General features: G+C 53.0%; 1 protein-coding gene across 3 annotated transcripts; it reads right to left on the reverse strand.

The window, feature by feature from the left end:
* Positions 1-365: 365 nt before the first annotated feature.
* Piwil1 (piwi like RNA-mediated gene silencing 1) lies at positions 366-22,258 on the reverse strand. 3 transcript variants are annotated; one of them, XM_058579758.1, is made up of 21 exons: positions 22,120-22,257; positions 19,514-19,596; positions 19,041-19,155; positions 18,303-18,428; positions 17,617-17,831; positions 17,077-17,198; positions 15,845-15,925; positions 15,143-15,340; positions 14,781-14,892; positions 12,162-12,288; positions 11,865-11,982; positions 11,396-11,510; positions 10,205-10,392; positions 9,828-9,900; positions 7,014-7,214; positions 6,798-6,901; positions 6,008-6,078; positions 5,719-5,872; positions 3,841-3,966; positions 1,275-1,422; positions 366-1,182 (listed from the first exon to the last, which is right to left on the reverse strand). In XM_058579758.1, the coding sequence occupies exons 2-21, from the start codon at positions 19,589-19,591 to the stop codon at positions 1,066-1,068; spliced, it is 2,589 nt and encodes an 862-aa protein (XP_058435741.1). In that variant the 5' UTR covers positions 19,592-19,596; positions 22,120-22,257; the 3' UTR covers positions 366-1,065. The 3 variants fall into 3 exon arrangements, with proteins under 3 accessions (XP_058435741.1, XP_046301815.1, XP_058435742.1); XM_046445859.2 differs by having other exon boundaries at positions 367-1,182; positions 19,041-19,152; XM_058579759.1 differs by lacking the exons at positions 366-1,182; positions 1,275-1,422 and adding an exon at positions 1,435-1,613 and having other exon boundaries at positions 22,120-22,258.
* Positions 22,259-23,230: the final 972 nt, after the last annotated feature.

Genomic DNA, 23,230 nt, shown 5'->3' on the forward strand with positions numbered 1-23,230 from the left:
CACATCAATGAGGCTGAATCCTAAAGGCACCAGCGCGAAAGATCTGGCCCAGTGTGGCTCAGACAGGCCACTTCAGAGAATGACGGGTGGCACTGCAGTTCAGGCCCACGTGGCACCTGCAAGCAGAGTCTGCAGCCTTCCCCGACCGGCACCAATTAATTTCAAGCCTCCTCTTTGCAAAAGTTGCTGGAAAGAACTACAAACACAGAGATGCTAACAGTGAGCCCACTACACGCGGCCCAGCCTCACCTGGACTGCAGCTATGACTGCCCAGCTCCTGGTGGAGAAGCAGTGGCGTCCCCGTGCACATCGCCCTGTCCACTGCTCAGGGCAATGAAAGGACACGCACACTGCCCACACAAGGCTGTATTGTTACTCAGGATGTCGAGCAATTTTATTTTATTTTACAACAAATAGAATAATGTCCTGGTTGCAAAATGAAATAAATAGTCATGTTAATATAGAACTTCACCACTACCTCTTTTGTTAAAGAATGTTAAAATATTTTCTTGGATGAAAATTTAAAACTTTCCAATTTTTTTTTTTAAACCCCCATACTACCTAACTCCAAAAAGAAGAAAAAAATGAGCATGTTAATTTGTGTAGGTCATTTAATGGTAGCTTTTATCTTTAAAACATGAGATATCAGATACCCAAATAAAACCTACCTACGACTGTACTTAGCACCCTGTTTTATGCCTTTTTGTCCTCCCTTAGGTTCAAAATAAGTATTTCAAAAATAAAGCTAATACTGGTTTACAGGTAGGACTTGGTCACTCCTGAGAGTACTTCCAAGCAAGTCCAACACTTAGAGAAAGTCTGTCAACTATACAAAGTGCTATATCCACATTTTTTTAAAAATAAATCATCATGACAGACTTTTGAAAACAAGATAAAATATAAAATCTTAATTTTTTACCTATAAAATAAAGAAAAAGTTAAATAGCAATGCTAGAAATAAAACTCAGATCTTCTAATTTCCTTCTCATCTAGAAAGATAATAGCTAAAAAAAAATAAAAATTTAAAATCCCGGAGTTGCGGCAGGGAGGCCCGGCGGCCTCGCGTCAGAGGTAGTACAGGCGGTTGGAGAGCGAGAGGTTGGGCTCCCGGTGGATGCTCTGGCCCACCAGGAAGGCCAGCTTGTGCGCGTACTGGCAGGGCGCGGGCACACGGATGACACCCTGTGGCGGGGAGAGGAGCCGTCACTGGATGGCGCTCTGGGCTGTGTCCCGGCCTCAGGAGCCTACCCACCCGCCCCACCCCTGCCGCTCACCGGCCAGTTGTAGTAGATGTGGCAGAGCTTGTAGGTCAGCCGCTGGATGTGGTCGGGCTTCAGGCCACTGCTGTCATAGATGACATTGTAGTGTGTCGGGGACACGCTCCCGCTCCGCACAGCCTGGCTCACGATGAAGAAGTCATACCTGTGTGCAGTAAATGCCGGCAAGGCTGCCGTCTTCGCATGCCACGGCGGAGCTGTGCTGTTCTTCCCCCAGAGGTCCTGCCATCTCACGCTGCCCAAGGGGCCCAGATCCCAGCAGCTCCCCGAGGCCCAAGGACAGGCTTCCATGAGAAGGTGTTCAGAAGGCAACTTCACTTAACGTCTGCCATGACCCTGTGCGGAGGCGTGGAGGGGGCTTGTGGCAGGGGTACTTCCCAAATGCCATCTACCCAGGACCATGCCTCTTACTGTACCCATGGCTATTTAACAAAAATGTAACTAATTTTCATCAGTAAGAGTTTAGAGCACCGATTAAAAGAGAAGTGTGTAAAGGACCATAAATAGAACTTGCATAAGACCCAAGTGAGGAATGAAACCAAGGAACACAACATGGGAAATTAACCGTAGGGTGTTTTCATGTCTTGCCGTCAATGAAACATCAGTATAGAGATGCTGTCATCTGACCAGGTGGAGACAGAGGAAAGGGTTCTGCAGTTACCTGTGTCCTCCCAAGAGACATAAAACTAGAGATGTTAGAATGTCAGGATCATCTACAGTAGATTCTGTTTGGGATAGAAGGAAGTCAGAAATGGCAAGTGACTTGCCCAAAAGGGACAGACAGACACCAGGGCAGAGTGAGATCAGCCCGAGTTCCCATCTGTGCAAGCCTGTTCCGATGCCACAAGCCAGTGAGGCCCAGAGTCCACCCGAGGTGCCCGTCACATGTGCTGAATGACACCAGCCGCCACGAGGGTTGGAACCGCACCTGGAGCAGAGCATGGAGCGTGGCATACTCCACGACCCCACCTGGACTTTTCCCTGCCCGTCCAGACAGCCTGTTTGGGCTCTGGCATCAAGCCGTTGGGTTAGAAAATAGGGGGCCATTGGCACAGCCTTCAGGAGCTCACTGGCCAGGTCAGCCTCAGCCCGACTCTGCTGCCTGATGATGTGCCTCTGATAGAGTGCCATCCTCCCGAACTGCCCACAGCACCTGCTCGAGAGCGGCACCCTACCGAACTGCCCAAAGCACCTGCCTGAGAGTGGCATACCCAAACAGCACATTTCAAAGTAAAAACTGTGTCCATTGTCATGTTACAGTGTTAACTAGCTGACTAAATGGAATACAGTCTTTAATATCACCTGTCCAAATTGTTAGTACAGGTTAAAATCAATGTCCCTTATTCAAAACACTTGGGGCTAGGAATGCATCAGATTTGGGGTGCTATAGTCTTTGTCACCTCTCGTTCAGAATCTGGGACACCCAGCAGTAACCTCACGTCCATACAGAAGTGTTCTGTATGCAAACTGCAGTGGGCCTGGCTTTGTCCAGAGCAGGGCTGCCTTTGTTTTTTAAATATTTATTTTTTAGTTATAGTTGGACACAATACCTTTTTATTTATTCATTTTTATGTGGTTCCGAGGATCAAACCCAGGGCCTCTCACATGCTAGGCAAGCACTCTACCACTCAGCCCCAGCCCCGGGGCTGCCTTCTTTACACAGGCTTGCGAACCCTGCCGGGAAAGACAGACCCCTTTCCTCTTCCCTCCCGTAGGGGCTGCCGTGGTGAAGACTCAGCTTATTACTGGGAGCTTTACGGGCTACACCAAAAACCAACAGCGCTCTGGACCCGACAGAGGCCCTGGGCTGGCACTTGGGCCTCACACACAGTGCAGCTGCACAAGCCCCTCTCCTTGTAGCCGTCTCACCTTCAGAAACTACATGCTTGTCACACATCGAGAGGTTCCTGTCCTTAAACTGCCTGTGAGTAATGCCACAGATGATATCATGGTCTGGGCGCAAGATGTGCCCTGGAAACCTCACATGAGGCGACATAGGGGTGCTCAGGGGTGAAGTGACAGGATCACGAGGACTGTGACCTCATCAGGGGTTAAGCCAGTTGAAGGACTAATAATTTGAAAGGACTTCTGCAGGAAGGTGTGGCATGGCATGGTGGAGGAGGTGGTCACTGGGGCATGCCACTGGGGACCGACTCGTCCCTGGCACCTGCTTGCTCTCTGCTTCTCACTGCTTTCCTCCACCATGCTCTTTTGCCATGATGTGCTGCTGCCTCGCCTCGGCCCAGAGAAATGGAGCCCACTGACCGCAGACTGACCGCTGAGGACAGATCCAGGATAAACCTCTCCCCCAGGCTGTTGGTGAGCACTGGGTCACAGCGAGAAAAGCTAACAGCTAACATGCACAGCAAGGCTCCCAGAGGCAGCGGGCCAGCAGCTGTGCTCTGAGGCCCAACACTAGGGAATCCCAGCCTCAGTGGACATGTCAGAGCAAGGTACCTGAAAAACAGGTGTCTGTGGGAGGTAGGGTACAGGCCTGAGACAGGACCTGTCCACTAATGGCTACAAAACCAAGCTCACAGAGGCCGAGCATCGGAGCACTCACCACTCAGGTCGTGTGACCTCTACATCGATGACTGTTCCCGGAAGTGGGTTCTGAAGTCGTCCTCCAGACTGGGCGAAGAACCTGGCATTCACACGCTTCTTGACCACGATCACCGTCAGCCTAGGGCTTCAAAGGGTGGACATGATCACAATCAGTGCATCCCACTTCTAAGGCACTCCTGTGACAGGCTTGTCCCTTTCCCATCATGCCCTGGACAGGGCCAAGGGCCAGGAGTGAAGTGCAGGTAGGGCCAGGCAGCGAGTGTGCCTAGGACAGAGCACAGGCAGCCCTGTCAGGCCCAGAGGACACTCTGCAGTGGGTACTTCCTACTGTGTAGAAAAGCTCCTCATTTTGGACACCTGGCAGGCGGCTCCATCCGCAGCCTCAAGTCTAACCCACCACTTTCCAAACTCGTTAGCTCCCAGCATGCTAGGGCTGCAGGGGCGACAGATGCTCCTGGTCATTGTTTCAGGGCCCATCAGTGGGCCGCATTATGCACACAGGCCCAGAAGGCTCTCCCACAGAGCGGAACCACACTACTAGCTGGAGCCCACGGCCTGTCCCTGATCCTCCCATGCAACCCTGGCCTGGCACCTCTGAAAGGCCCCTTTCCTCTGCCCCTGGGCCAGGGGCACTTGTGTGCACACAATCCATGCAGGAGTCGGTGACAAGGACACACAAAGCCTCAGGAGACGACTGTTCCTAGCAGCTCTTGGCCAACACCAGGATGGGCGGTGCCTCTGTTACTGCAGGTGAATGCAGGTCCCTGGGGGCCTGGACACCTCAGGTCCCAGCTGATGGGCTGCTCAGCAAAGGCTCCAGGAACACCTGACTCAGCACTCCAGTTTCTCCAGTGAGAACCGAGCAGGGAGGAGTCTGCGAGCCCACATGGGAACTGACGTCCAGCCAGACCTGACTGACTTCCTCAGCAGCAGGTCAGCGGGGGACCGAGAAGCACCACCCTTGGCCCACAGAGCTCTGCTGCTGCCAGTCCTGCCCCCATCCCCACGATGGCTCTGCACATGGCACCAGGGCCGACACCAGGGCCCAATGAGACCCACGTGACACCAGGGCCCAATGAGACCCACGTGCTGAAGAACCGTGGCCCATCTCAAGCCCTCAAGCCTGTCCACCCTCGAGATGGGCTTCGAGCAGGGTCTATGGTGACTATTGACAGGACTCTAGAATACCCAAAATAAGCACTTGCCTCAGCAGCTAGCACTGGGTAGGTGACGCTGGTCTTGTGACAGCACAAGGAAGGTTCAGCCGACTTGGACGTGACACCAATGCCTTTCTGACTTGTTCTTACATCAGGCACTCCCCCCACATCAGATGACCACGATGCTTCTCCACAGAGGGTCGGACTGATATGTCCACCAATGACAGACATCGTGGTCCCAGAGAATAAGTTAAAAACTCTGACACGCAGACCAAGTTTCTCAGCAGTGAGAAATAATCCGACACTATTTTTCTTTTATACACAAAGGTGAAGCTTTTTCCTGGAAGCACTATTTACTATTTTTGTGAGCTCCTAAGTACTGTGTACTCTCCACTGCTCCTTGCGGTGGCCAGGGTGAGCCTCTCCCCTGTCCCGCTCACAGGGTGATGCCGCATCAACCTGACCCTTGTCTTGGACACAGTGCTCTCCCCTGCTGCCTACTACAGCACTGTCCACGGAAACTCCAGGACAGTGTGCAACAATACTCGTCCCACCAGAGGCCTGTGCCCATGAGCCAGGGCACGGGAGCCACAAACTCGCCAGCCAGTGCTGGAAGGCAGCCCTGTGTGGCGGTCACTTACCTTTGCCCAAGATGAAACAGTTTCAAAGACTAAAGGGTAAATTTGTGACAGCAATGGCGGGCCTGTTGGTGTGCTTACTTGTAGCCTCTACCAACGGACTTGAGGCAATCCAGGAACTGTGGGACCTCGTAGTTGACCAGGGTCTTCAGCTGGCCGTCCCCGACACCATCCCGGTACACGATGATGCGGCTGGGCATGTATTCATTACAGCTGTTCCAGGCCCTCAGAGCCGCTGTGGGCAGCATGGGGCCATCACAAGTGGGCCGGGGACGCAGCCTTTCCCCCACCCTGGGCACACTTCCCAAGACACCAGCCCAGGGCTCGCTCCTGAGTATGCTCCAGGACAGAAGGGAGCGCGCAGGCCTACCTTGCAAGCACACCTTGAGCCCATCTACCAGCTCCTGTCCACGATCTTGAAAGACACATCGTGAGAACCAGCTGTTCAGGGAAAAGTGTGACCAGTGAGGCCCACAGCCTCTAGCTTCCCCTCCCAGCTGCTCTACAGCTACCTGCTCTCAGGGGCATGTGTCATGTCTGCCACCTCCTTTAAGGGGTCTCCTAATGTCTCCTTAAATAAATAAGCAGAAGCGGCAGGAGACCATTAAATCCCTTGTAACTCTCAAAATAAGTTTTCTCCAATTAAAAACCAACCACGTACTTCCCTGTGCTGGGGAGAAAGCAGGAGATAAGCCAGAATCCCACTGCCCTGCTCCTGAGAAGTCACCCTTAGGGGTCTTGCTCTTCTCAAGATCAAGGCTGGCACCCACCCACCAGTGATGCCGACAGCTTCTGCACCCGGCAATCCACTCAGTTCCCAGGAGAACCCTGAAGAGTGGGTCTACAGTGCAGGAATACAAGTGGCCAGTGAACTGTTTTCTCTACATTGGAAATCTGAAGTCCCATCTCAGTGGCCAATAAAAATAGCTAACCAGGAAATTTTGAGACTGGGCCACCTTTACTGAGATGAAAGGACATGCGACCCAGAATGCCTCTGAGCACGGTACTGAGGGCAGTGGAGGGCAGGGTGGGCAGGTGCTGCCCTTTCCTTCCACCAGGATGAAGCAGAATGTACTCACAGGCCCGCAGCAGGGCCCAGCTCAGGACTCACCTGTCTTGTCATAGCGTCCATCCCCATGGCGACATGGGGTCTCACTCACCGGGTCATCCCTTCATTGATGCTGGCCACAAATCCTGCAATTGACCTCCGTCCAGCTGTGGTGTCATGGTAACAATCAATGCCAACTATCATTGCCAGCTTCAGCTTTAACATGAATATCGCTGTTTTAGAAACAACTGAACAACGGCACCACAGAAAAAAGATGCGCCTTTCTTAATGCCCACTGAACATCTCGCCCACCACGAGCCCAGCTCACCGGCATGTCCACTCGCCAGAGCTCACCGCCCATCTTGCAGTTCATCTGCAGGGCAATCTTGGTGGCGATGGCCATGACCGTCTGCTGTTTGCCCAGGGTCCGGGCCACCACACACTGGCTTGGGGTGGGGCAGTCCGTACACAAGTACTTTTTGATGGCATCATATTTGTCCTTCCGATTACTTGACAACAGACAAACAACCTACAAACAAGGGGATGACCTCGTCACAAGCAGCCAGGAGTGTGAAGGTTAGGACTGGGCTGAGAGCAGACAGCAAGCTCAGGGGCAGACTGTGAGGTCCACCTGCACAAGCTCTGCTGGGTGTCTGTCAGGTAGCTCATTAGTAGGATAGCAACAACATCCAGGCCTGCACATGGCAGCTGGCCCAGGGCAGAGAGCTTGTCAAGCTGACTGTGTGGCCATGGTGGGACGTCCTTAGACGCACTCATGGAGCCAGGCATGCTCCAGGACCAGCCTGGAAGGACTCAGGACAGCGCTAGCTGGCAAGGACTCCCAAGCAGACACAGTCTAGTTACTCCAGTCCATGTAGGACCACGGCTTACGATCCTGAAAGCTTGGGGTCACCTGACCCAGGCAGGAGTCTTCCTAGAAGTCCGTGGACCATCCTGAGGCCAAGGTGAAGCACCACATCTCCATGCACCACCCAAATTCTAGGGCTGCAGGTTTAAGTTTTGGAGCTGAATCCAGCTCATGAACTCACTGTCGTCTCCCCACAGATCCCAGAGCCTTGTTTTTCTATGGTCTCCAAGAAAGTTGCTGTCTACCTGGGCACGTGCACTGTTCCAGGCAACACAGCTGTTATCTGCCTGTGGCATCCAAGGACAAAAAGAAGGGCTGAACCAGGGGCTGATGAGATGGAGCCAACCCTTCCCTGGGCTGAAAGCCATGTGGAATATGTCCTTGTCCCTTGTCAGAGGCCTACCAGGGCTACAAGTGAACATCCAGGGTGCAGGAGGCACTGTGTCCAGCTTCCCAGAGCTGGGCGTTGCCCTGCGATGTTCTCTAGAAACGGCCAGCATGTGGGCTCCTAGAATAGCTCAGCATGGCTTCCCCTCCAACCCTCATTCCTCCCCAAGAGGCCCTCTCCCTCCTGCATAGCACTCACCCCATGCTGCCGTCTGCTGGTGGTAACCTGCACACATGCTCTCTGCAACTTTATGGTACAGTGTAAAAGCAACAGGAATTTACTAAACTGCTATGCATTGGCCATCATAGTTTCAGGTCATGAATCTGACTAGAAAATAGGAGCTGCCAACTGCCAGAGATGAACAGCAACAGCAGCCTCGGGACTTGACAAGGCAGGGACCCAGCCAGACAATAGAATAGGCACACTGTCTGCTAAGTGGAGAAGCCTGGATTCAAGGGACCTTCTGAGCAGAGTGCAGAATACCCCTCCCAGGTCTGGAGTGTGGAGTTCCTCAGGGGACCACCACCTCCTGCCTCACCTGCCATCACTTCCCCCAACCCTGAACAGGAGGTTCTGTGGGAATGGGGGATCCAGCCCCCACCACTCAGACTCAGATACAGCCTGGTGTTTGCAAAGGCCATGCCCTTCATGCCAAACAGGATGATCCACACAATGTCCATCTCCACAGAATTTCTGGGTGCAGAGAACACTGGAACAGAGAAAGCTTGCTGCAAATTTTTAAGTGAAACCTTTGCCAGAAAACATACAGGCAATAAAAGAGCGTGTCTGGGTGTGTGAGCGAGCAAGCCAACCGCAGGCCACCAAGGCAGGGCCATAGCACAAAGAGGGCAACATCCACAGCAAGAGGACCCTCTCTGCAGGAGGGACAGTGTCTGCAGCCCAGTGCCCTGTGGACTACATGTGTCAGGAAGCCTGTGGCCCAAGGCCTTCCAGCCAGGAAGTGGGGGATGATTTTCCTTTCATGGATTTCAGGAGATTCGCTGGGACTCTAGACTGCACTGGAGGGGCGTGGGTGGGACCACGGGGCAGAGCCAGGCGGCTGGCAGCACTGGGTTCTCACAGAGTCCATGCAGGACCGACCACTGTGGGCACTGCCTCCAGTGCTTTCATGTGTGGAGATGCCACCCAGGCACTGCCAGGGTCACGCCAGTGGCCAGGCCAGGGTACAGGCCAGGGTCCAGCGCCAGACCTCACACTCTGACTGCCCCCACTACAGACTGCAACAGGAATAGGAAAGCCAACACTGCTCAAGTCCAAACCAGGGATGCAAGAAGACCACCTGCCATGTCCTCTGCCCCTCCAGAGCTCGCAGGGGCCAAATGCCATGACTGAGGAGCCTCAGACAGCACACTGCTCCACACCTTCTTACATCACTCCCCCCAGGGGCTGGTCATACACAGACACTTGAACCAAGACCAAGGGGACACCTCTCAGGAGTGGGGCCCCAGTGCCCTGGATTTCCTGGTGGCCTGGATGCTGATCTTCACAATCTCTGGGAGCCGCAAGCTGCGCCCTGGGCAGTCCCTGCCCATTTCTGCGTAGCTACACTGCCGCCTGTGTGGAACACCACCACTGACCCACTTTGTCTTTTTCCCAAAATTTTCTAGGATAATCAAAGCCTTCGAGTCAGAACAAACTTAAGATAGCCTTGTTTCCTCCCCTTCCTCATCCCTGGCAGAGCCTGTGCCAGGTTCCCAGGCACATAGCAGCACCAGATCAGCTGCCATGTGGAGGGAAGGGCATGTTCTGTGGCTCATCTGGGGGCCCAGGGCTGACGCCTGGAGAAGGAGCTCCAAGTTCCAGGACTTGCAGACGTCACTTGAACATGCCCCACCCAGCGCATCCAAGGCCCAGCGGCCACTTACTATCTGGGTATCTGATGTAACCTTTTGCTGCAAGACGCGCAGGTAGGACTCGGTTCTATCGTCCACTTCAATCCTGCAGTGGAAGCACACAGGCCGACATTCAGAAAAGGAAGCAAAGGTCACGCTGCGCATACAACTGTCCTAGAGGCTGCAACTCGCGACACATTTCTGCACAGAATATGAAATAAAATGCCCAGAACTGCCTGTTAGGCAAGAGGCTGCTGCACAGAACCAGGCTGGCAGCATCAGTGCAATCTGTCCTGCCTGAGCATCCCCGGGAGCCCTGGGGACTCTTCAGCATAACCAGTTGGGAGCTCTGAGCCCCACCCCTCCGGGAACGATGCCTCACTTTCTTAAGAAGTGACGTGATTGCTTACATGATTGCCTTTTTCATCTGTATGCCCATGGCTGGTGTCACCTTGAAAAGATTTTGGATCAGCGAGTTGGCAGCTTCGTAGTTCCTGCGCGTGTAGACGAGCAGCCAGTTATCCAGTGGCTTGACGCTGATCAGCGGTGCGCCCCTTGTTTCTTTTGACCAGTCTGCAAACTGTGGATTGTAGTCAAACTAGAAAAAAGTTCAGAGATGCTGTGAGCCTGCTGTGTACTCCCGAGGACACAGCCAGAAAGTCCTCATGATTCTGCCACAGCTACTGTGACCCTTAGGCCACTATGCTTGAGCTGCAGCCAGCAGCAGAGGAAACACCTGAGGGGGAAACACTCAAATGTGCCCGGAAGACAGTGGCACCTGTTTCAAGTGCACCCATGCCACTTCACTAGCTCCCCCAGGCACTGCCCAGGTGCCTCAGGTGAACTTGCCTTCTTCTCTGCCAAAGTCTTTCAAGGACAGGTGTTCTTACGAAAAACAAAAAATAAGACTTGAAAGTCAAACTACTTGACTGAGTGTCTGATGTTGAAACCAAGCTATAACCCAGCTGCTAGCTGGGCAGAGGCGGCAGTGGCCCTATGGTGGCCCTCAGGGACAATGCCACTGCTTGGCCTGCTCCCCAAGGGTCCCCATGGAGGGACACATCTTTTTGTGATCTCTACAAAGGACATCAGAAATGACTGCATCACACTATTCCATTATCTGACAATGCTGCTCCCAGCTGTGACAGTGGAAGGGCAGAGTTGGCTAGAAGATGATTTAAAGTATTGGGAATTTGCAACATTATGATTACATAAAAGATCTTCCAGAATACGTGCTTTCCCCTTTCTGAATGTGAAAGGTACAACAGCACACACATCTACAAACTGTCCACACAGAACATCAATTAGATCTGTAGTTTTCCATGTAAAAAGTTGTGCTTCAGGGACACATGACGTGCGAGTCAGATAACACTGCTCTGCTGCACCTTATCTCAGTAATTGGGGTCACTTGAGAAAACAGCCAAGTCCCCTTTAGGCCAGGTCCCAGGGCTGCCGAGTGCTCTGGTGTGTGTAGGTCATGACGATGTGGCAGCTGGTGACAACTCACCAGAGGGCCAGTTTGGTGCTTAGGCTATGCCCACTAGCTTCACCCTAGTCTGGCCTATGTCTCACTTGATCCACTGCCTTAAAAACTGTCTTACTGTTTTTCCACCTTGGTGAATCTTTTCAGCTTGCAAAATTCGTCCTGAGAAAGACAGTAAGTTGGAGTCGAAGCTCAACCCCCAGTCTCGAAGCTCCCTCTGCACGTTGTCATCTCTGCAAGTGGAAAACAAGCTCGTGCTGAGCCCCAGTGGACACGTGTGCAGAGTGCACTCAGGGCTGCCTCAGCTGAGGTTGCGCAGGGCAAGCTCCCCATTCCTCCCCTTCTCTCCAGGACACCTTCAGTTTAGAACCCTGAGACCCAAACTCCTGCTGCTCAGAGCAAGTCTTACGTAGGGCAGAGATCTGCCCCAACGCCCCCTCCTCTAGCCAGCCCCTTCTCCCAATAGGACTGAAGTGAAGCTTTATTCAAAGTGTTTGGCTCACTGAGGAGCAAAATACAGGCTTTGCAACAAGGCCGCACAGGAGCCCAGACCCTGTGGACACGCAGTGGCCGCGCCAGGCACCTACTTGTGGATGTAGTCAATGAGGCGGCCCACCTCCCGCTGCCGCTGCTCAGGAGTCAGCCGTGTGTGCACTGCCAGGTCCTTCATCACATTGAAGTCATTCCTCATCTTGTCAGTGAGACCTGCACACAAAGCACAGAGGGGTGAACTTCCTGTACCGAGCTCTGAAGCAAGGCAGGTTTGGGAAGGGGGTGCCCAGGAGGGGAAGCCACCCCCACAGGGTTGCTAGGAGGGCTGCAGGTGAAGGAGCCTGGGGAGTGGCTGTACTCTGGGACAGTGGCCCAGGAGTTGGGCAGCCTACCTGTGAGGTAGCAGAGCTCAGGGATGAGCATGGCAGGGCCAGGCAACGTGCCCCCGGGACCCCTTCTCCTTTTGGGCTGGCTGACCAGGACTGGCTGCTTCAGGTCGGTGATCTCTTGGTTATACTGCTGCTCAGGACAGGAAGAGGGGAGGTGATCACCAGGGACAGGTCACCTGGAGACAGAGGTGTGACTCTGACTCTTAATTAAGGGTAAGGGCAAGGGCAAGAGCAAGGCCAAGTGGCAGGGTGGTTTTCAAGCACAGCATGAACATGCACTTCTAACTCTACTGGGACTAATCACCTCTCCTCTCCCCACAAACTAGGCCAGCCAGGAGAGCAGTTTCGAGCTCAGCAGAGTGGACAAATGGCCCGTGGTTGAGAGGGACACCCTGGTGGGATCTCCAGGAGTGCAGGCGAGGAGCCCTCAGCACACGGGGGCTTTGAAGGCTTCAGTTGGGGAGTCGATCCCTGCCTCCAACTTGGGAAGGGGGGACAAAAGTACAGATGCTCACGACACCTAGACACAATGTCAGCATACATGGGCTTGGGCCCGGTTCCACCATCCCAGACCCTCCAAAGACCACTTGAATTCTCACTTCAGCTCCTTCCCTGTGTCATCCAGACTCTCCTTCCTGTCATTTCCTGGAGCCCCCACATCTTTAACATCCCACTTAATTTATAATCACTTTTTAAAAACTCACACAATCCCACTGAACAGAGAGGGAGGAACATGGCGTAGCCATGACTGACTTCGAGAGCCCAGACACCTACCTGGGCCTCATTCCAGTCTGAATGAAGGGACCAGGTTCCAGCCTGGCCCTGCCATCCAGGTCAAGAGTTACCTGCCAGCTCCTACTATACTTCCCCTATACCTGAAGCACAGCACTCATTTCTGTTTCAGGTTCCTGGCCCTGATGACTACCCCGAAAACCCCCCTCTTCTGCTCCAATGTCTTCTAGATTTCACCTTTCTCCCCAAGACCACTCACCACTGCACCTGCATGTCCACCAAAAGTCCCAAGGACCTATCAAACACCCACCCCCAGCCTCGCCCATTAGTTGTGTCTGCCACAGTTAACCAGGTACACCACCCCTGGGCCACCCTCATCCCAAGGCACCAGAAGCTGAATCCAGGTCAGCACCAGGGCCAAGGAGGCAGAGCACAGCAAAGGGAGTCTGGCAGAGCCTGTGGTCGTCAGGAGGGTTGCAACCAGTCCTGAGGACCACACAGCAGGAAGGGCAGCCTCGCTGCCTTAGAAGGGCAATATCAGAGTGAAAACATGTCACAGCAGGAGAGCCTGGGAGCAAAGGCAATAGCAGGCCTGAAACCAGGGAAGGGGGGACGAGATGGTGGCACTGCAGTAACCAGCACAGCAGCCCTCTGCAGTCTTCCACAGCACTGGGTGTGACCAGGAAGTCCCTGCTGGGGTGCCATCCCTGCATGCATAGAGGGGCTGGGCACACCTCACGCAGTGTCTGAGACATCCAGACACTTAGAACAAGGAGGCAGCTGAGTAAAGACATACCTGGGCTGAAACTACCCACGCCCTGAAGCCCAAGAATAAGGCTGGAGGTCACCCAGGGTGCTGGGCAGAGCAGCAGCAGTGGTGACGTGCAGAGAACCACCTGCAGGTGGCTTGTCTCCCCTGGCCTCACTTCATATTGACACCCAATTTCCAGCTGCTCTCGTCTCTATTTGCTGATGACAAGCACTGACCTCTCCCATCCCCAACAGTGACCACTAAAAGGCACAGCTCAGTCCCCACAGCCACTTCTGACTACAGGGATTTAAACAGGTATAGTTGGAGTCCCTGGGAGTGTGGAGGCTGGGGACAGCAGCAGGAGAAGCTGTGATGACCCCTGTCCCTCCCAGGCCCCTGAGCAGTAGTCCCAGCAGGCAGCTGAGGACCACCCAAGGCTGCTGGTGGTGCACCTTCCACGGAGGACACACATGGCAAGAGCTCATGTGCCCAGACTCTCAGGAACAGAAAACACTCCAATGAAGGTACAAAAATAAAATATGTTTCAGACAGGTTTTAAAGACAGGTTTGAAGGAATGAACTGACAGTACTCGAGAGATAACTTCCTTTACTGGTAATACGGTGGTCAAAGCAGGTGGTCTTCTGCAGGTCAGAGCATGTCTGCTGCCCTCCAGCACTCCCGTGTGGACACTCTTCTCTGCCCACCAGCAGTCTCTTCTGCTACCTTCTGACCCTGCTGGTGTGGTAATGACCATGCCCCTCCTTCACAAGGCTGGGTCAGGAGACTTCCCAGAAACCCAAAAAGCCCATTTGAACCTTACACATGTGAATCCAAAGCTAGAGTTCCCCACAGGATACTAGCACAGCGGGTGCCAAGGTGGACCAGCTGTGACCCTGGGCCCCAGATGAAGTTGGCTGAAATGCTGCCTACAGCACAAAGGATCCAAGTGAGCTGTTACTCAGCACATTTACCACCTGTCTGTCTCCCTATGCCAAGTTCAACTTTGGTCTTTCCTTCTGCTAGAGAAGGGAAGCTGGGAGGTGCTTCTCATCGTGGCACCATACTGCCCAGTGGAGTGTGTGTGGTGTGCATGTTCATGGGGGAGCTAGGTGACAGGCCTGCAGGGCTGGCCTCGTACCTTCCGGTAGTACTCCAGGAAGCTGACCTCCGAGCCATCTGCCTTCTTGAAGGTGCTCTTTGGATTCTGGTCCCAGTCGATATCATCTACCCTGTATGTCTTGTTATTATACCTGTGGGCCAAGCACCAGAGGACAAGCATTCGGCAGAAACACAGGGAAGATGACAAAGCAGGACCAGGCAGCCTACTTCTCTGGCATCACCAGTATCCTGGTCATGTTCCCCAGACACTGACCCCAGAAGGGTGACAAGTGGCCCCTTTCTCCCACATACCCCCCTCCACCTCGCGCATCACAGAACTAGAAAGCCACATGCCCTGAAGGCTTGCGCGAAGGAGGTGCTGCACTTAAAGAGCAGGCTTACTTGGTCAGAACAATCAGCCCTATCAGCTCCTTGGAAACTTGTTCCTGAAACTTGTGCTCCTCTGTCTGGTGGTACAGGTTGAACATGAAGTCCAGCACCGTCTCACTGCGCAGCACTTTGTGGCTGACATCGGTACACAGCATAATGTTGTTCTCGTACTGAAGGATGGAAGTGGTGAAGCCAGGCCAGATCACCAACCTGTTGAGGACAGCGCTGGTCACGGGGGCCCAGACACCAGTGCAAGCTACTTCAAGTTGGGTCCCTCGGCTCCAAAGAGACCTTTCAAGGCTTCAATAGCCTCATATGGTAGTAATGATCGTTTAGAGGTTCCCTTCTAAACAAACACATGAACTTGATTGGGCTCTCCTTTACACTGATCCACCTGCTGCAAGTGCCTGCATCACAACAAACCCAAACCACCTGGGCCATAGCTGTGACAGCACAGTGACTTCTGCCTGGGGACCTCATCACCGGAGGGCAAAGCTCAAACTGAGTGCTGGATAGATGCTTATGCATCTCTGGCAACATCAATGTTATTATGTTGCTTTGTCCTTGAATCCAAGTATTGCAGGGTGACTTCTTAGGCAAACCAAGTTACATGTTCCCCTATGTGACATGCACCATTAGAGATACTGTCACATCAGACCACCACTCTCAAAGTCTGTGCAGAGAAAAACGTAGGATTTCCCATTTCATACAAACCTATGATTTGGAATATCAATAGGGTCACTTGGGTTATAATAGTTCCGTCCAATTTGTTGCAAATTCATGATTTTCAAGAGCCTGGGAAGTAGAAAGTGAGTAGTTATAAAAGTGAGGGTGGAAAGCATCCAGTCCTGCCTATGGGACAGCAGGCTGCTCTGGGCAGGACTGGTCCTCATGTGCCTGGGACCCAGCAACGAGTTCCAAATGTTTCAGAGTTTGGGAAAAGAGATCCCAAGACACACGAATTACATGAAATTCCGATTTGCATGTCTATCAGTTAGGTTCTCCTGGAAGCCAGCCCTGGTGTTTGCTTGCTGCCTGAGGCTCCTTAGGCCCAGCAGCTGAGGCTGGGAAGGCATGGTGCTGACCAGGCAGCCCTCTGCAGAGCCACCCTGCCAGCCTTGATTGGAAATCTATAGATGTACCAATCACATTAATTCAAAATAAGGGACAATTTTCTATGAGCAATTTTAAAAGGTAAATTACAAATCCAAGTATCATAGCCCATTATTCAGCCTTCAGATTCTTGTCACCCAGAAAATAAACTCTCTGCCAGCATGTCTTTATTTTAGCTTTGGAAGATATGGTATGCACACTGACGACCAGTACGAGCCAGCTGCTGTCATCTCTCGCCATAGGAAGGTGTGGAGAGGTCTCACCCACCCCTCCCAACCAGAGCCCCCCAGGGAAGGGTGACCCTGGCCCAGCACAGGCAGGGTTTTGAGGACCTGACATCAACACAAACAGGGAAATTAAAGTTAAGGGCTGGCTTGAAGCAAACTGCATGCTGATAAACCACACCTGAACCCATCCAGCCCCGGTTTCAATCCCAGGAATATTGCAATGAAGTCACACAGGGCATAAAGCCAGGTTGTGGATCAAAACCTAGAACTTGGAGGCCTTTACATAGTTTTTACATATATATATATAATCTTCGAATGTTCTAATCATTCACCTATTTTCTCAAAAAGGAAAAAGTTCTTAAAACACATTATTCTAAAAATTACCCTAAGTGGCATATTTGTTGCTCAATCTGTTTTCCTAGGTTATCATTCCCACCTGGGATGATAAGACATGACAGTTAAAATCATGGCAATCCAGAGACACTGGCTCACCCAACATGGCAAAGCCCAGGTAACAGGTGCACATGTATTCCCTATACACTTCTTCCAGCTTTTCTGTGTTTTAAATCCTTAATAAAATACTCAAAAGAGTTTAACCACACTCACCTCCTGAATATGATGTTATAAAACTGCAGACAGGTTGGCGATGTGGGTGGGAGCTCATTGGTCAGCGTGATGGTGATCCGGACATGCTCTCCATTCCGGGTTTGGCTGAACACTTCTGTGACCTGCAGCCAACGGGGTGGGAGACCAGCTTCCAATTCTTATGGAAACCAAGCCCAGTACACAGTGCCTCTTTAATAAGGCAACCCTAAAGTCATCATTGAAGGACGGATGGACTGCAGTACTGGGGACATAACCCATGGCCTCACGTGCATTCCAGGCAAACGCATTACCACTGAACTACACCCATCCCCAGGCCTAAGAAGTACATTTTTTAATGGCACTTTTAGAAAAGGGCTAGGAGGAAGAGTGAGCGAGCCCCCATCACAATTTACTGTAGTCCTTCAGTTTCCTGGTGGACTTGACAAAGGCACGTGATGCCAGTGTGGCCTCTGGGGTAGCCACAGGGCAATGGACAGGAGACCCCCAGGGCCTCTTCCAAAATCCCCATCACCCTTTCCCCACCCAGACATGTGAAATAACCTTGTGCTGTAGTCTTTTAGGTAAAAATAATATTGTTCCATCAAAAGCATGACACCTTCCAATGAGATCTTCATGCTGGAAGAGGAGCGCAGAGCGGAGCCTCCTGGCCTCCATCAGCGGGTTGTAGTCGATGTGGTACTGGTAGAGTGCCCACTGGGGACGGGAGGTCAGCCGGAAGTGGTTGGTGCTCAGCCTCACTATGATGCCTGAAGATCCTGCAGAGCCAGCCACACTTGGTTAGCACAAGTCCAGAGTGTCCTTCCTGGAATCTTGCCTTCTGAGAACAGAGCTCAGAGCAGCAGTCAGCATCCGGTTCCCAGAGCCCGGACTTGGGCACCACTATCCTACTTGTTCAGGGACTTCTAGAGAAGTCCAGTGTTTGGGAACAAACCCTCCCTGGACCAAGGGATTCACATCAAAAACCAGCTGTCTCTAAGGCAAATGGTGTTGAAGGGTCCCATGTACTACCTAATACAGTAACACGGTGTGCAGTCCCAGACACCCCAGCCATTCCATCAACGCTGAGGGCTTCATACAAACAGTAAGACAATACGCTTCCATTCCCTGCCTTGTGCTGGAAGTGACCTCCTGAAATGGTCTGCCAACTCTGTCCTGGACTCCTTGACATGCATGGTCTAGGTTCTTTGAGCCTGAACATGACCTTCTGAAATGTTCTGCCCACTCACCTGTTTTGGACTCCTTGACATGGTCGAGGTTCTGTCTGGTGTTCACACCGAGGTCATGAAAGTCCCTGCGCCGCCCTCCTCTCTCGGCCAACGACAGCTCCTGAAACCCAGCTGAAATCTGGAGCTCTTGAAAGAAAAGAGGGAAGATGGAGCACATGGGCAATGCCAGGCTGAAAGAGAATGGCAGTGTTATGCCCTCCTGCGGAGGGCTGCTCCCCATGGCACATCTCCATGGCACCCCTCTGCGGGGAGACCCCTGGCCAGGCTTCTACTATCTGGAGTTTTAAAGACCTCCACCCTGGTATCTCCTGACATCTGTCATGCCACGTGGAGCTGCAGCAACGGGGGGCTGACCAGGTTCACACCCAGAACCCATAATGGAAGACCCAAGCCTACCACACGACGTGGAACCTCCTCACCATCAGACATGTAACTGCTTTTAGTTCTCTACTCAAGTTAGCCCAGCTTTTGATGCGATTACTAATGATGCCAAGAAATGGTCTAAAATGGCTTATTTAGGCACAATAAGCAAACTGATGAGTGATTTGAAATTTAATCACTTTGTAATCACTACTATAGGCCTTGGCAAGTCTACAGTCTTTGTTTTCAAGCAGAAAAGAAATTTGGTGCCCCCAGCACCTGTGGGCTATGCAGAGACCTGCTGGGCCCTGTAAGAGCTGCCCAGGGCCAGCACTGCACACCCCATGGCTGCTCCAGGTCCCTCCCACTCTCCTCCACCTGGTGGCTTGGCTGTGGCTCCTGCTGCTCCTCTCTGCCGTCCTCGGCCGACCAAGTCCCCTTCTGCTGGTGGCTGCTGAGGTCTCTGCTGAATGTACCCTGGCTGCTGACTCTGCTGATGCACAAAGAAGAGCCACTCTCAGGTCAAGAGCCCAGGTACCAGCGAGACCAGATTAACCCAGTCCCAGCCACTCAAACACCACCTCCCAGATTCCCGAGTGTTCTGTTTTAAAAAAGAAATGCCTTTGAGGCAAGAGTCACAAATGATGTCAAGAGCCAGTTTGTCAGACAGGTGCTCAGTTCTCAGCTTCTTCCCAGAACAAAGCTGTTTTGGATATTTATTTATTGGTGCTGGAGATCAGACCTGGGGCCTCCCAGCTACTAGGCAAGGGCTCTACCATTGAGCTACATGGGAGCCCAAGGTGGTCAATGGTCTCTAAGACCCTTATGAGGCAGAAAAAAACAGTGCTCACCGCGGCTGCCCCTACATGCTGTGCCGTCTCCTGACCGCGGGCCCTTCCCCGGGCTCTGGCTCTGGCTCGCCCAGTCATCTTTTCTAGAGAGGAAATAATTGTGAAGACAATGTCATGCATAATCACGTCTGGCCATTCCTACAAGGTTACCTTTAAACATTAAGATCCTAAGATAAGCTCCTCGATTATCACACATGCTGGACTCTTCTCAGCAGTTTCTCAGGGAAACACCCATTCCTACATCCCACAAGCTGGCCTGGCCACTGTCCCAGGTGGTAGGGCCAAGTGGAAAACATTTCAACACAAGGTTTAGTTTCCAAGAGAATCAGTATGGACTGACGCAGGAGGGGCAAAGTGTCCCGAGAATTCAGTGATGGCAACAGGCTCTCCACCTGGGTACTGCACACCCTGGTATAATCTGTCACAAAACTGGCATGTTTCCAGCAAGCCCCTGGGCTCTTCCTTCTGCACACTTGCTGTATCTGCTTGGCTCCTGCCCCCCAACTTCTCCCTCCTCCTCAACTGCATCTCATTCCTGAAAGGACATCAGCACCCTTTGCCTCTGAAGAGAAATGATGGGTCTGTATTTCTAAACTGTTCCTACAGCTGCATTCAGAAGAGTCCACCATGAGAAGGCTTCAGATTCATCACCTCTCACCTGCCACAGAGAAGGCAATAGCTCCTGAGCTCCAGTGCCCAAACCAGCTGCTGCCTGTTGCAGACAGGTGACTGTGAGCAAGCCACACACTCTAAAACATCAGTTCCCACTCGGGTTACACAAGGCAACCTTCAGAGGCCAGCACGTTGCATCTCGTACAAAATCTCGCCCGAAACGCTGCATTCACAACACGCCCAGGAGAAGGGCTGCCCAAGCACTCTCAACTCACCTGCCGCTGAGACTCAGCAAGAGCCCCTCCCCCGGCAGCCACAGTCAAGCCCCTGAATCCCCTACACCATGGCTCACCACACCTTTTCTAAACTAGAAGAGTCTGGCTCATTCTCTTCTAAGGCCCACATCAGCGGTATTATTCCCCCACGTTCCTCAAGGCTGTCCACCAGCTGCAGCAGCCACTACACCACATGGTACCTAGCCTTCTGGTTCAGACCAGACCTGAGGCCTCCTAGCTATGAGGCAAGGGCTCTGCCTCACACGTGATAGCCACACAGGGGGCTCACCACAATTTGGTCCTTCTCACCTAGTCCAGTGCAATAATCATGCAAATATCTTTTTAAAAACCCCAAATCAAACTAGCAATAAGCTGAACTGCCCTCTCAATAGGGAATACTCTTAAGTAACAGAGCAGTTCTCAAAGTGGTCTCTGGCTGGCTGTGTCTGCAACTTGCTGGAAACATGGTCGTGTGTATGGGGGATGGGGGAGTCCCCTTCATCCAGCCCAAGCTGGACCTGTTTGCAGCAGTCCTCTGGATGGTTCTCATGACCCCAGGTTGAGCAGCACTGCAGAGTACTGTTCACGTAAACAAGTGCACCTTGTCCAGCTTACCCAGGGAACTTCACTTTTCAGCTTGGTCTCCTTTCACTTACAAAAATATCCCAATCTGGATGTTGGTGTAGGCACACCTAACGAGAGAAATTAAGTTTGTGCTTCCAACAACTACACTAGCTAGAGAGCATTTAAGTCAAAATGATTTATCAACTTTAACTTCAAAACAAGAGGCAACTAGCAAAAACCGCTGTAATGTATTTAAAAGTGGCTAAGATGGCAAATTTGTTACTATTTTGCCACAATAAAAAAAGAAAAACATTGTAGGTAGTTTTGGACCACACTTCCGGTGGAATTAGAAAGCACAGCAAATCCTTGTCCTATCACACAGCCTCCCCCTTTCTCCCCCTATACCCAGCCCTGAGCTCACTGGCCCCCCTAGGAAGGCCCAGCCCAAACCATAGGGAAGCCTCCTGCCTCCCAGACTGCTCTAAGGTCACCCCAGCAGGGTCCCTTTTATGCCAATACTTCCCTACTTTCCAGCTCCCGACTCCCAGCCCCCTAGGAAGGCAAAGCCTTTTCTTGCACCCACTCCTTTACCTCCCTAGCCTAAAAAGGGGTCTGGACCATGCAACTGTGTTGGGTAACCCAGTATGGAAGCACCCTAACTCCCCCAGTCATGGTCAACGGCCTGACTCAGGTTGGTCAACCACCTCAGGACGGCAACGAAACAAAGGACAGGTTTAGTGACCCGTGGGCAGATGCAGGAACAGGTAGAGAGTGGGGTGGGGATACTGGTGCCATAGGGGTGGGACAAGGTAGAGGTGGGAGTGCAGGTACCCATGGGGGTGCGGACTCAGGTGGTATTACTGGTGCAGGCACGGGTAGGCGCACAGGGAGAGATGGGGTGCAGGTACAGGTTGGGAACACAGGGAAAGGCAGGGTGCAGGCATGAGTGGGTGCACAGGGAGAGGCCGGGTGGGCGCACAGGGGGAGGCGGGGTGCAGGCACAGGTGGGCACATAGGAAGAGGTGGGGTGCAGGCACAGGTGGGCGCACAGGGAGAGGCGGGGTGCAGGTACAGGTGGGGGTGCACGCACGGGTGAGCACACAGGGAGAGGAGACCCGTGGAGACCCCGCCCGCCCGCGGCCTCGCCTGCCTCACTGGGTGCGGACTCAGGCCGCAGGCACTGGGGAGCGGGGTCACAGCCGCCTAGCCGAAGGAGCAGGGCCACCTCAGGAGAGCGCGCCGCCTCGCACCCGCGGGGTCGCACCGCCAACAGCCGCAACGGCCCGATCCCTCCGCCGCCTCGCGCCGCTGCCCCGCCGCCCTGGAGCCCCGGCCTCGCCGCGGGCTCGCTCCGGACTCCCGGGCTGCACGGCGCGGCCCTCCTTTACCGCGGACGTACACGGTCTGGAGCGAGGCGGCAGCAGAGCACGTGACTCCCGAGCCAACGGCGCGGCGCGCGCGCTGCGCCCTGATTGGCTGCCGCGCGGGTGGCCGTTTCCCGGGGTGGGGCTACATGGCCTCGCCCCCGCGGGCCGAGCGGCCCGGAGCACGTGGCGGCCCTGCGTGGGCGTGGAGGTTGTGCACAGCTGGGCATCCGGAGGGCGCCCTGGGGTGGAAGAGTGGACTCAGCTGTGGGCTGGCCCGTGAAATCACAGGCTGTTTCTTCCATCAGAAAAGGGGTTCGAAGTTTGTCCTCAAGGAAAATAAAACTGTCTCCAGTGCCAGGAGGCGGGTACCTAAAAGCAGCTTTCCAAATCCACGAGGTGTGCATCTGGAGCGTGCAGGAGACCCAGCCCCGCAGGGAGGCTTTACCTGCCTCAGATTCACCTGGAGGGCTAGCATTCCCTCAGGTGGGACTCGCTAAAGGTCTAAGCGGTTGCAGGTGAGCTAGAAGAAGCTCGTTGGGATCCACCCCGAGCTAGGTGCCCTCCTCACTGAGGCAAAGTCATTCCAGTTAAGTCTTGTAAAATGGGACAGGCTTATTTGTCAAACTAGGAAGCTCCCTATTCTACAGTCTCCTAAGGGATTCTCAAGGGGGTGGGCTAAATTTCAGTTGTTTCCCATACTAGACTGAGTGTAAAACCTACTGGGTAAACTTAGAAAAATATAAGTTCCCAGATAATCCTTATTTGGTAGGTTTGGGATGGGAGCTAGGAATTTGTGTTTTAAAAGTGATGCCAAATCGTTCTTTTGCTTAGAGGAGTCTGAGAAATTTGGGGCAAGATCTGAGATTCTGGAGTCATTCACATTTAGATAAATGACGAGA

Source organism: Marmota monax, unplaced genomic scaffold, assembly GCF_021218885.2.
Source record: "Marmota monax isolate L192 unplaced genomic scaffold, Marmota_monax_Labrador192_F-V1.1 WCK01_AAM20220418_F8-fsc00200, whole genome shotgun sequence".
Taxonomy (NCBI): Eukaryota; Metazoa; Chordata; class Mammalia; order Rodentia; family Sciuridae; genus Marmota; species Marmota monax.

Bases quoted from the DNA above. Each gene is read 5' to 3' on its own strand.
- Piwil1 (XM_058579758.1), bottom strand. From the start codon at position 19,591: ATGACTGGGCGAGCCAGAGCCAGAGCCCGGGGAAGGGCCCGCGGTCAG. The intron at 14,893-15,142 runs GTAAGCCTGCTC...CTTGGCCCACAG, and splicing joins GGGCTGATTGTTCTGACCAA to GTATAATAACAAGACATACA. The intron at 3,967-5,718 runs GTAAGCACACCA...CACCCTTTGAAG, and splicing joins TCCGTTGGTAGAGGCTACAA to CCCTAGGCTGACGGTGATCG.